The sequence below is a fragment of the Dicentrarchus labrax genome, unplaced genomic scaffold, assembly GCF_905237075.1.
Source record: "Dicentrarchus labrax unplaced genomic scaffold, dlabrax2021, whole genome shotgun sequence".
NCBI lineage: Eukaryota > Metazoa > Chordata > Actinopteri > Moronidae > Dicentrarchus > Dicentrarchus labrax.
In genome coordinates, this window is record NW_026136703.1 from 14,063,214 (window position 1) to 14,077,582 (window position 14,369).

Genomic DNA, 14,369 nt, shown 5'->3' on the forward strand with positions numbered 1-14,369 from the left:
AGGGCATAGATGAAAATAATGTAAATAAACTGATATAAGTTATGACTTAAAATATGGCTTGTTTCAGTTAAATATAGGTTCTGACACTGACAGAAACTTGTTAAGTAATGAGTGTTTACTGGGTGCCTCTCAATGACAAAAAAACCATGAGCGAAATCCAGGAAACAATTGTGCTTGTTTTACCCTTTCTGCTCCATATTCATGCACAATACTTTTCCCTCTGGCATTTTCCTCTGCCATCATAAAGGGCATTCACACATCGTGAGCTCTCCCGGGCACAAATGAGCAATCAGTGTAAGAGCAACACACCTGGTAAGGCTCAGTGCTTCTCTGAAAGGCCATCGGCGCACCATGAGAATTGGCTTCCTCGTAATTGAGATCCAGGCAGATTATTCTCATTTGATTGTCTAATGACCATCTGAATGAGATCCCTACCATAATAACAGTCCTTTTGACCAGGCACTGCAGGAGACCCAAGTGTCAGTCAGACGCTATCCTTCTGTCGTAGCATTATTAGAATATTTATTGTGGTGTGAATAGAGGCAACACAATCCCAAGATTGTTGAGTTTTTGCTGGATTTTGTCCTTGTAAAAGCATAGAAAATCATCCGTTTGTTTTTTTAATTGCAGTACTAAAGTATAATCCGATAAGATAAAGATAAATATATTAAATGAAAAAGTACAGTATTTCTCAGTTCGGACTGCTGAAAAGCAGACAACACAGTTGACTTTACACTGTGAAATGAGGGAAATTGTGATTGATTAGAAATTTCCAAGTGGCAATTTTTGACCTGTCAAACCATAATTCCCATTCGTCATTACTTCATCAATGTTGATGGGGCTATTTCCGAAGCAATTCTCTGAGCAGGAGAAACATGGGCTTGACCTTAAGCAACAATATAAAACACTGCTTTCCCAACCGCCCTGATTCTCCATCCGCATGTAGTGGAGCTCAAATGAAGTTATTGATTATGCTGTTGCAAATATGGTGAGGTAAGGGAATGACACCACACTTAGAGATCATCGCACAACTGTACCCTAAATCACAAAAATGGAGGAGGGGTAGTCACTGGCATGGACGCCGGCCTTTGCGAGGGTGAGTACTCGTGCATTCACTCAGTGTTTAATCAATGGATAAAACTGTCTATCCATTCAAGTATTGATGTTTCCTATGACAACTGCTTATCCACGTAGAGCAGGGAGACACCAGAGGCCTTTCAATCATCCGCCAGCTGAAGTGAGCGCTGAGAGGAAGAGGCGGGGTGAGACACATGAATCTCCAATACTGGATTCATGCTGCATGCTCAATTATTCCACTATGCTACAATGCAAGTTAAAGCAGAGGAGGAGTCAATCACTGTATACAGAGTGCAGCTTCTGCCACTGTGTGAGACTTCGACTTGGTTATTCCCTCACAATGGCAGTTAATCAATATGGATCCACTCCTTTAGATCTGCTGCCGCTGACCAACAACAATCACTAACAACAGTATAATTGCAGTGACCATAATGGTACCCATTCATAGCATCCCGCACCAGAGAAGGAAGAGGAGGAAGGATGGGAGATAACGTTCTGGCAGTAGACTGTCTGTATCTCTCTCTTGTGATCTCTCTCACACATATAAGCACACCTCTGCACCATCATGCTCTGTGGTATTGTGGTATAGACAGCCAGTCCAGTCACCTTATTAACATCATGTTTAGACACACATCGACCTGACTGCAGTGACGATCAATCTGTGGTAAGGAAAGACAATAATGCCGACTTCATCCCCACATTGTCTAATGTCTCTAAGGCCCTTTACATGCATCTTATACATGTAGAAAATCATTTCCCACTGCTATGCTTGGTAACACTAAATGACTGAATTAATATCAATTAAATGTATTTGTTATCGACTGTAAAGTTTGGCAAGTTTTGCCAAGGGCAACATATCATAAGCGCAAAATGAATGCAGACTTGGATTTATTGAGTGCTAAAATGAGTCTTATATGATGATGACAGCCTGCACCCATTCTAATGGGAACAGGATCACTTAGCGTTTGATGACTAATATGGCTTCTTAATCTCTTTGACGCCGTGAACCTATGACAGATCTATGAGATGATGGAACAGACTGGTAACATAATAAAGGCGCCCTTCTTCTCACTCAGCATCTCTCATATTAATATTTTCATCCTGTAATAACTAAAAGCCATTTCATTACTCATTAATCAGTATCTGAAGCTGCCGCTTCCCAGTACACATAGAAATATGATCCTACGATTTCACAGGAAGAGCGATGTATAATGACCCTGCAGCTGGCGGGGTAATAAAACACAGTATGCATGTTGTCTGTCAAGAAAACTTACCTAGGCATACCACAACGACGGACAGGCCAAAGTGATATACTAGACTCATTCCAAACAGCTAGACACAGACGCTGCAGCGTCGTCGTGTTTCTTCCAGGCCTCTGTGACAATCAATACTTAAAACAACAGCTAGAAAATATGTGGAATCAGCATCTATGAAGTAAAAGAGCGACAAAATTGATTTGCAGAAGGTTCGTTCAAGCATTCAAGGGATTTTAAACGGAGCACACTATTCCCAGTCAGATCACTCGTCAAATCCATATCAAACTGTGGGCTTATGAGTTTTGGTGTTTATTAAAGTAAATGACAGGTAAATAGGATAGGTCAGCATAAAACAACACCACCTGAAAATGTCGGGACATTGAATCTGATTTATGCGTATGGTGATCTGTGTCAGACGTTGTGTGTGTGTGTTTGTTCATGCATATGTGTGTGTTTTCTTTGTGTGTTTAAATCAATGGTCATCCCCTGATACACGATGGCCTCATAAATCATTGTTTGTTGATCACTTGTCAGGAGGCAGGGGCCTTATGGCGCTCTCCTAATTATTCCAGCTCACAGCCCCACTGGATGAATAAGGACAGGAATGCCAAAGCAAATCAAGGCAGCGGACTTTACAGAAATATGGCCATAAAGGTGGTTTAGTTTGGATGGATGAGATGGGGGGTTGGGGATGGAAGTTGCCAGAGTAGCGGGTGGGGGTGTGTGCGTGGGTGGTAGGGTTGGGCCGGTTTGGATTCTAGGGTGCACTGAAGTGAGAAATCTAGTGTATGAGATATCAGTCACGCAATTCCAATGTGCTAGGGGACTCTGTCATGACAGGAACAAGCCAGCTGCCTGATTGAAATTGGACAAAAACAACTAAATCTGTTATTGTGACCATTCAATCACTTTGATGCCTTGTGTCTCTCTTTAAACACAATTTGAACACATCTTTGTTGCCACTCACTGTCAACTCCTCAGTGGTATTACCTTTGTGAACAAGTCTCTACAATCCATGTTTGTCTCTTGCAGCGTAATAATTCACGACTGTCACACCTGACACAGATGGCTAAGGTTTTCTTTTTTTTTTGCATGGTTGCATTAGTGGAGTTAAGAGCAAATGTGGGAAATGTAAAATCCATCAGTTTTTGAGTAAGGAACTGTGTAATGACAAATTCTGTCAAACGGTAGGGCTAAGTGGTCTGGGTACAGTATTGGCTTTCAGTGTCATTAACTTTTCAGCAGTAAGCAGGTTTCTGTCACCACTGACCAAATTGCTTTAAATGCATAGCAATTACACGGTTGAGGCTGGCGCTTAAAAGATGAGTATAGTTTCTGTAGTAAGACCTAATGGGATTATTAGTGAGTTTTTATGAGCGCGAACTTGCAGCTCACAGTAATACTGGAAGTGGGATTATATGTTTCAGTGATATACTGTACCAACCAGCTGGTCCTAATGTTAATTACTGGATTACCCTTTCTAATTAAGAAATCTGTAAAGGGGAGTTTAATAATTCATCACATCATATAGTGGCACAATTTCTTTTATTACTCTCTCTTCTTTCCCCTACATCCCATTTTGATTCTTTTTTAAAAACATTTTTTTACCTCAGTGGCTCCCGTGTGCAGGCATGGAGCAGTAACACCTCGTTATTCAGAGTTAAAATGTGTTAGCTTGAGGCTTAAACATGGCCTTAGCATGTTTAAGTCATGCTGAGCATATCACAGAGGCCATGCAGGCTGTTCCCTTTGATATATATTTGCAGCATAATGTGTGGTTTTGAAAATCAATGAGCAGTCCCCTTTTGATCACAGTTGTGTCCCTCATCTCACCACTCCGTAAAAATAGCATACGAAACATCCCGCCACAGAGGTGAGTCACACACAGACACAACATACCAAAGTACAGTTGCAAGCCTGGGTCTTTTATGAACAGCAGTGACCTAGTATTTTTTACCAAGAGTCTGGTGTGAATGTTTAAATGTAGATTAAACCTGTAGTCAATATATTCCATACATGAGGTGCGTATGAAAGGGATATCAGTTACACACATTCAACCCTGAGGAATGCAGGACCTTCCCTTGTTGGCCACTATATTACACTTACTTATAAGTACTTATACTTACTTATTTATTTATGGTCAGAAAAAGATCTAAAATCTCGCCCCCACAGGAGAATTTTAAACTACTCACAACCTATTATTATTAACCTGTTATTGATCTTGTGAAAATGAAATGTATTCAGGTTCAAATCTATTGATGAAATAAAGGCCATTAAGCTTTTTGTCCTAAAATCGGAATTAAATTAAATTCAAATGCAAATAACTTAAGGAGGCGGCAGTCAACTAAAACACACACACACACACACACACACACACACACACACGTACACACACACACACACACACACACACACACACACACACACACACACGCCCAAATCAGTTTTTAAACACCCAGAATAAATATACACATTCATGATCACGACACCATTTAAATGACTGCATAACACCATAGTCTATGATCTAACAACTCATAGGAATTAAAAAGAAATGCTACATAGTGTCTCAAAATAAACTCGAAGTAGGTTTTAAATATTTTAAATGGACTTGGCTCACAGTGTATTTCAGTCATCTAATGTATGAGACACAATAACTCTGTTCTGTGGGGTCTCGGATTAGTGATCCATGATTTCATCAGGTCCAATATGAAATATCTCAAGGAGGGAAATGTAGGTCATTCAGAACACCATCAAACAGCAGCACTCAGGCAGTGGCATGCAGGCCCACGTTTGTCTCCTGTATCTGTGAGAACATTCTCAACCGCCTGTGGGTATTTGTAATGACCCAGTGACAGCATTTCTCTGCTGGCGGCTGAGGTGCTCAACAAAATGAATAACTCTGACCAGCCAGGAGAGAAGCAGAGAGAGAAAAAGCCAGTGTGTATGCGTGTCTGCAGTGTTTGTGTGTATCCGTCGTGAGGAGTGGGGCTACATGTCACATCTCTTCAGACACTATAGTTGCAGTCCCCACTGGCTACAAACAATCTACAACCACCCAGAACCTCCCACAGAGGCTGTGTGCGCTACATATGTGCCAGTAGCGCGTAAAATGTGTCTCTACACTGTCTTGCTTGTCGTCTTGACCAGGCCACATGTTCCTCTGGTCTAGGCCTTAAAGTCTGTGTCGTGATGGGAATGCTGGGGAGCCAATAAAAGCCAACCTACAAATCCTGTTAGGAGGAGATGGCAACTGCCAACTGTGTGCTTAACTCCCAGAAATACAGATTTACTTGCTTTTGGCCCAACATTCTTTAACATGTAGCTTTTGGTGTGCTGTATTTTTCATAAATATAACATTTCTCCATAATGGATATAGGTTCAGAATGATGCATATGAATTGTTCATCCGCATGCATATGAATTATTCAACAGTGTGATTTGTTTTGCCCCTTTTTTACCCCTTTTTTTGCACTAGAGGGCATAGGAGGCGGGACATTTTTTAAGTCCCACTCAGGTCGTGACACATTTTCATTCAGTCTCTCCATCTCTTACAATAACATCTGAAGTTTTCTCTGCATCTATAGTTGGACAGAGCCATTAAAATCTACATGCAGTTAATGGACTTTTTGGCAGGAGTTGTCATTTTATAGCTGCAGCCCTGAAAGAACATTACTTTGTCTGAGTGTCTCCTTTACTAATCAGGGAGGTCAAGCATCCATCTGGCAATTGTTTGATGTTTCTGGTTTGGTAAAATATGTATTGCTTTACCAGAAGGACAGGATTATTCAGAAGAGTGGAGTACAATAAATGTTTTATACAACTGCTGAAAATATGATGCATTACACAATATGTAATTTGTTACAGTTCTTACAATTTGTTTTTCATTGTCTCAATCACTAGAAAAGTATATCAGCATATTAATTTAACTGCAGAACAGAATCACATTCAGTTCTACTAAGCACCCCAAAAAATCAAGAATATTCCTCTTACTTTCCTCGCCACACAGATTATTTTATTACAGAGGAATGCTTAGAAAGTCTCAGAATGTAAATCCATCCCCATTCACATTCATAATTACCTCTATAAGTGTTATGTTTTTCACATAGGCTTGTGTTGAGGAGGAGGCAGGGGGGCCTGCTATCAAAAACCTTGCAGGATAGCAATCATTAGAACCTTAGCCCCCCTGGTAAGCAAACCATGCTTCCTGTATAGGGCCCCAGAGGATTCAGTGTGCTAATTATTTACTGAAGCAGCAAAGACTATCAAATGAGACCCTGTGTCGAGTCTAACTGTGAGGGGGTACCCTGACAGTGTAACCTGGGTAACATGCAAATAGAAGGAAAGGGAGGGGGACACGGGGTGTATAATGGTCAGAGTGCGTTGGAGGAGTCGAGGTTCACTGGTGAGTCAGGAAAGGTGGGGCCACAGAGGGGCTCAGCAGCAGAGTATTAGATTTCAGATGCATATGAATGACCAACTGCTGGCTTTGCTCTAGCTTTAGGGGGGAATTGCATGGACTCCCTTTGAGCTGCAGTTTTGAATCTAGATTACTGCCTGACTTAATCCTGGGGTGGGCAGATATGGGGTCATGAATGTCTGTTGCTGGTATCATTAAATTGAAGACTTGCAGAAGTTATTTATTTTTTATTTACAGCTACAATACCATGTTACATGTGCCATGATCAGAACCAGCAAATGCAACGGTTAGCACTATGCTCAGTACCAGCTGAGCTCAGCTGCATCTTGCTAGCCCAAAAACATATTTATAATTATAAGAGCTCACAGCACAGACCCCCCGCCCCCACACACACACAATCCCTGACTCTCAAAAACGGGGGAGGGGGTAACACTGTGGTCTTAAATCCATGCATCTGGGCAAAAAGCCAAGCAGACTTTCCTCAGCAGATACACACATGCCATAAGAGAGCACTGAGCTCTAATAATACAGTAAGATCCACTCCATTTGATTAGAGGCCAACAACATTATCTGGTCAACAACCACATATAAACACATATGGACTACTAAATTATCTAAATCTATAAAAAACAAACCCAAATGTGTGTGTAACTTGTAAAAACACACACTCTCATACTCTAATCTGGATTAAAATGAGATTTCGATTTAACACTAACATGCTGCATACATTATGGCCTATTATGACCCCGTTGGACTAATATTGTGAGCTTATGCCCTTTTTCTTATTGGAAAGTACAAGGGGCTTCAGCAGCTGGTGTAAAGCTCTAAGATAAATATCTAACATAGAGTCACAATTAATTCCAAACAAGGTTATGTAAATCTGATCGCAATCAGGCCAACCAACTTATGGGCCTGCACTCTAAACAGACCTAGATGTCATTACAAGTTGGCTCTAATTACACTGAGCCCATTATTGTGGCATTTTTGAAACTGAAAAAGCTCAATTTTCTTTCTCTCATACATTAAGTGGTGCACACAGAATGTCTAAATAGTACATATCGAACCCCAGAATCTGCTAAATGTCATCCAGGACACTCTATTCAATTAATATAACACTCAGAGTTGGGTTTGAAAAGAGAAGCAGGTGTGCAACTGAGTTCCTGCCCTCTCTACAGCTAATTCACATGACTGATGTGCGACCTCCAGCAGCTCCCCACAAAACAAAGTGACCCTCTCTCGATGAGATCTTACCACGTGTCGGGACATATTCTGGGAGGAGTGATTGAACTGTTAGTTTCTGTGTCGATGAGACAATAGCACTGGCAGCTTAAACTGCTCACGACAACATGCTGTGTCTGCTTTCAGCACAGCAGCTCCCCCAAACTTATTTTCAATGTCTCATTGCCTTTGCTAAATAATGAAAACTGCAATGAAGTTGTGAATGGAAAATTAGGCAGCAGCAGACCGTGTGGGTTACTAGCTTCCAGCAACACACTTATTATCACTTACACCGCCTGTTTTGTATCCAAGCCACATCAAGTTAAATCTGAGTTTAACTCTGGTTCATATGAACAGCACTTTTTCTGCTCCATCCATTTGCCTCTTCATCTCTCTCTCTCTCTCTCTCTCTCTCTCTCCCTCATTCACTCCCTCCCAATGTGTGTGTGCACATGTGTGTATCTGCCAGAGTGCTAAAACACCATGAGGGAATTGGGCCTTTGCCACCCCTCCTTCTCACAAATGTGAAGGGATAGTAAATATCAGTGCAGCAGATGGGGCCGATGCTCCCTCTCTGCCTCCATCCCATACACAGGGAGGGCAGAGCAAATGGATAGCCATCAACAGCAGCAGGAGTCGCCCCAGGCCAAGACTGAAGTAGAGGACACAGGGACTGGACTGTTGCTCAGGCAAGCAATTTTACAGACAAATTCTCCCTGACTATAAGCAAGGGAACTGCACAACATTAAGATTGAGAACTTATAAGGTCATTAGATCTAAGATTTCATGGTAGACAGGCTTCCCAGAAATAAAGTTGTTGTTTTGTCATCTGGATTCAGAAGATAATAAATTATATTTATGCTCCAAATAGCTTTTCACCTGTTTGGATCACAGCGCAGGACTCACTTCGTGCAGGTTGTCATTTCAACACTCTGTCACACTGCTGGCAGGATCTGTAAAGCACTGGTGGTGTCTAACAGCATGACATGCTTGTGTAACAGAGCAGGAGAGGAGCTTGCTCGGACACAAGGGGTGTCAACACCATCCCGATCTCAGACAGCAGCAGATCTGGAGTAGATACCATAAATCCTGCTCACTCGTCAATTAACAGACAGTAAACAGGTTTAAATTTAGGCAAGCAGTGTTGTTATTGCTGTTATGAAACCTCCAGCAAGGAGAGCATATATCAGTATTCCCATAGCGATATTAGACAGCCTCCCACTGGGAGGAGAGGAGCACATGTGGATCAACGATGACACAACATGGAATCTTACTGCGCAGCGGCATAAGCTAAGCAGTGATGTAATGCATCTGAGCTCACTGGGTGAGAGTCAGTACGGAGAAGAAAAGACGAGAGGAAATCATAACTGGTTTTATTGTTATTGGATTTAATATCAGTAGACTGAGACAGGGACTGAGATAGCATTGGCATATTTTAGATGTCCACTTTAAGCAACTTGCAAATTTTGAGATCAACCTCCAGCCTTTAGTTCTGTGGGTCTTTGTATAGGTGTCACGTACAGCATTTGACTGTGACATCCTAGGTTATATGAATGATTTAAACGCTCAAGTGATTGGAAATTACTTTCTTTTGTCGCCACAGTATCCCCCCTTCTGGATTCCGGGGAGGACGCTATCTCACTCAGCGTCTCCTGAGCATTCTAGATTTCCATTTATTTATTTAAGGAGGAAATAGAAGGAAATTTCAACGGGTCACTAATTTCATTTCAACATGTACCGGTGGCATTAGCCCTGAACAGATATTTCAGAGGAACACAAAATCAATGTTGAGCTTCTATTGGGAATAGCCCTGGAACCCATTAGCAACTTTGACCAATAGGTCAGGTAAAGTAATAGCTGGATAAATGTTTTATTACAGATTTGCAAACTGACTTAATGGGGGGGCTAGTACCTGTGCAGCCGTGCATGGCAAATATTCATCATTAGATTCTATTGCTGTAATGAACACAAATCTCTCAGTGGCCAAGGCCTCTGGTTCTTTATATATGATCTGTTAAAGATGGGTCTCTCTAACCAGGCCCCAGAGGAGGCTGCATCTGTTGTCCTCCAGAGGCATACAGCAGGCACTCAAACATTAAGATGTTACTACTTTAAATTAATGGTTTGTTGTACTAATTGTATTTTATATGACATCATATATGTATGTTGTACTGTTGTTCATTTTTTCTAATAAGCAACTTTCATATTAGAGTGCTTACATTAAGTAGCCGCAGTTCTGACGATGACAACATCCTTGTTGCTCAGTCTGAACAATAACATAATCAGCTCTGGTGGTGCACAATCAGGTAGTATCATGATTATATTACTGGATGGAAGGTATACCATTCATTCTTTTTTCCACCCTTTATTTTCTCCTACTTCTACTTACTCCTACTTATGTTTTTATTTGGACTACTTCAGGGGTTCTCAGTCCTTGTCATCCAGTACCACATCCCTGCTTGCTTCGTGTCCTACCAGCTATTTACTTTTATTTAGGGTAGAAATCAACACTAAGTGATGAGAGAGAAAAGCTGTAGTACTCGAGGACAACAACTGACAACCACTGGAATAATTATTTTAAGCCATAAATACAATTCACGCTGACCTACTACCCCTGTTCTCACACACATTAAACTAGTGACATGAGGGAGTTGTGGATTTTGGCCTTTTAGAGAAAAGTTTAATCTCACATGTGAATTATGTTTCTGTAAAAGACCCTCCATTTCTAAGAGATTAAACAGTATCTGTCGGGAATAAGAGTCATTGTTTATCCCTGAGTGGACATATGTCACATTTAGACGTTTTTTCCAGCCCTCGGTTCGCACAGCTTTCAAGCCGTTCTGCGCTGGGCAGAGTGCTACTTTTCTGAATGGAAGCCAGACAGACAGAGAGCTCCCACACAGGAGGAGCAGCTCCTGTTTCCAGCACCGTCTCCAAGGGGACCACCAAGCCCACCAATCACATCGCTCAGCGCAGGCAAGCGGGCAATTCAATTTCTTAAAGCCGCAGTGTCCATTTTAAGGGAGGTGTCGAGAGAGAAAGTTCAGCAAAAACAGCACATTTTAAGAACAGGAACAGTAAAGCACCTCAACACTGCAGTTTAAAAGTTTCCTTTTTTTCCTTTTTATTAAATGTGAATTCACATGTTAGTTTGAGCCCATCCATTTCAGAGTATCCGCCTACATACAAAATAGGCATCATTCTGTCATCACATCCTTTTCAAACGCAACAAATAACACATTTGTGTACATATATTCACAAACTGAAAGGACAGTCGATGGTGGTAGGTACTTATTTATTAAAAGATGAGTCAAAGACAGATTCACACTTGGAATGTGAAGTAACTACTGCCTAGAACTTCCAACAAAATGTCTTGGCGTATAATTAGGTCATATTCCAAAACCTTTTTATCAAACAGACTTCATATGTAAGAAGACCCACATAAAAATAAACAATATCTGCTTTTTTTTAAGTGCAAGAAATAAAAAATACAGGTTTATGGTTAATGTTTTAAAAAAAGAAGGCAGTCTTCAGTTTTAAAATAAAGTTTCATTTCATGAAACAGGACTATGGAATGTTCTTTTTTGCTTGCTTGTTAAACTAATGCCAGACCACCACTGTATCAGACTATGCCCCTTTTTTTTGCAGAACTCCTTTTCCCTAATTTTCAGATTCAAGCTGTTTGGTGTCAGATATGCCCATTATCCTTATGAGTCAAATAACATTCAAATTGTGGTATTAATCTGTTTATATAGTATGCATCACACCATGAGGCCATATTATATTGTTTTGTATCAGTTCCAGCTGATTTGTTTATTTTTCTGCCTGGACAGGCTTCAGCATCATAACATGAAATGATGTTGACAGTGCACAAGTCTGTTTTTCCATCACTTGCTACAATTGTTGATGGTCTGTATCTTAAGAGTATATATTGCACAAAAAAATGAGAGGGGGGAAAAACAGTATGTGCCATAAAAAATACCAAAATCCAGTTTCACACCTGCGATTGGGACCCATCCACATATCACGAGTATGATATACATAAACTCCTAACTTTACTATATTACAGTACATATACAATCTTGAAACTAGTTCCAGCTCTGAGGTATGTGTTCCCCATGATGCCATTGTATCGTCTACAAATACTCAACAAATCTGCTCTACAACTGTACAAAACCTAGTTTGAAATCACAAGGCATTTTTGATGCAAGTCTTAATTTAACTTAATCCTTAAAACCAGGACTCCCTTGCATGCTAAAAACAAATGATAAAGGGAAGAAGTGCCTGAAACTCACTGAAAGCACAGTAAGAACATTCCCTTTTAACTGTACAAAAATATGCCTGAAAATATCTTACTTTTTCTTTTAAAAAGATGAGGTCTGTTATGTATCAAAATGTTTCCTCCACACCTGTATTCTGCAGAGGTTTAGGCTGCTTGATTTTCCAAACCAGGAGGTAAACTGAATCAGTTACAAAAAACAAACAAACATTTGCGGCATTTAGAAATTACATAAACCGTTGTAAAGTAACATCCTGAACAATTGTCAGTTCACAGATTTGCTTTGAGTCAGTCCACAGTCCGTTTCAGCTCCCTGCAGTTTTTTTTGTTTTGTTTTTAAGAGGATAAGATGCATAGAAGTTCACGTATTTTTCCCTTTTGGTGGTCCGTTTAAGCTGAACAGTAAATGCAGACCTACGGGAGGAAAAAATCCATAAAACCCTGTCATGCTGCCAGAAAAAAACGTCTGCAGACTTTGCTTTTTTTTTTTTTGCTACCAGCTTCATAAGCATCTCATTCCTCAAACCTCACCTCGCCGCCTGGTCCTCCACCTCCCCTCCAGGACCCTTCAGGAAAAAACCCACAGGAGGCAGGGCATAGGGACAACTTGACCAGGACACATATATAATTTACTTTCTCCCTTCTCTGTTATTACTAGAGGAACGTTTTTTTTTTTTTGTCAGTTCAGTATGTGAAGACCAGGTCGGAAAAGTTCGCCTCCAGCCAGTCCCCGGCAATCATCTCACTGAGTTCTGGCGTGCAATAGTCTGGGAATTCAAAGTGAGAGCCCAGGCTGCCCTCGCTGAACGAGTCCAGGTCCTTATCCACAAGAGACAGGGAGAGGTTTCCTGAATTGGGGTTGCCCAGCTCCGTGCCAGGGGCGCTGGGGGCGAAATTTAAACTAAAGTCAAAGAGCAAATCGTCCGCGTCCTCGCCGGAAGAGGAGCTGCTGGAGGAAGAAGAGGAAGAGGAGGAGGAGGAGGATGTGGAAACCGACCTGGAGGATGCTGGTGAGACAGAGGCAGCGTGCAATGTGCTCTGCTTGGTAATGTTTTTGATATTGTAAAAGAGTCTGTTGTTGTTCCGCACTTCTTCGTACATGCTCGTGCCCTCGGACTCGGCCGAGGAGCTCAAAGTTGGGCTCGCGGGAACTTTGGCTACATTGTACGGCCTCAGGCGCTCCACGTCCTCTGTCTTAATCCCCATCCGGTAGTCCTCCTCGTACTCGTCGTCGTCGTCCTCGTCGGTGAGCTCACTTTTCACAGTCTTTGTAACTTTTAAGCTGGGAAACACGCAGTCCTCCCCGTAGCCGTGGTGAGAGGACTTGGAGCCGCTCTTAGTCTTTATCTTTGAACACTTCTTGCTGGGAGTCTTTGCAATTTTGCCGCACTTCTCCGGAGACGGCGCTGATGATTTTGAACTGTCGAGCTTTGGTTTTTTCTTGGGTCTGTACTTGTAGTCTGGGTAGTCGGCCATGTGTTTTAGCCGCAGCCTCTCGGCCTCTCTGATAAACGGGATCTTTTCGCTGTCCTTGAGCATCTTCCATCTCTTCCCAAGGCGCTTGGAAATCTCCGCGTTGTGCATGTCGGGCGACTGCTCCATAATCTTTCTCCTCTCGATTTTGGACCAGACCATAAATGCATTCATGGGTCTTTTGATGTGACCGGTGGCTGTCTTGCACCAGTCCGGGTTTATCGCCACGGGGCTGCATGCCATAAATTCACTCTCCTCGGAATCGGTAGCCTCCCTGGACATGCTCCCGTCCGTCTCGCTGTTGTCTGTGTGCTGCACCATTGTCCTTCTGTTTCAAGTCACTTTGTGTCCGGGACGCTGCAGTGTCTCTATCAGCCCCCTTTTTTTTTTTTTTTTTTGCCAAAGACGGCTCAGCTCTCTCTGTTCGCGCCGGTTCGTCCTCGTCCACTGCGTTAATGTATGTCTCAAGCTCTGCACTCTTTTTCCAGAGTTACAAACTGCCTTCTTAACTAGTTGTCAGGTTTTTCATTTCTACTGCGTCACAGACAGCCATCCAATCACGTCCCTTCCACTCCGCCCAGCAGACTCCATACAAGACTCCCCTTAACCCTTTTATTCCTCCTCCCCTCCCGAGCTCTCATTGGAGTGGA

At 41.9% G+C, this 14,369-nt stretch overlaps 1 protein-coding gene across 1 annotated transcript; it reads right to left on the bottom strand.

Annotated features, from left to right (window-relative positions):
- Window positions 1-11,066: 11,066 nt before the first annotated feature.
- Window positions 11,067-14,240, bottom strand: sox11a (SRY-box transcription factor 11a). The gene has a single exon (XM_051394133.1). The coding sequence runs from the start codon at window positions 14,038-14,040 to the stop codon at window positions 12,931-12,933; it is 1,110 nt and encodes a 369-aa protein (XP_051250093.1). The 5' UTR covers window positions 14,041-14,240; the 3' UTR covers window positions 11,067-12,930.
- Between the last annotated feature and the right edge of the window lie 129 nt (window positions 14,241-14,369).

Coding starts and splice junctions, on each gene's coding strand:
- sox11a (XM_051394133.1), bottom strand. CDS start 14,040: ATGGTGCAGCACACAGACAACAGCGAGACGGACGGGAGCATGTCCAGG.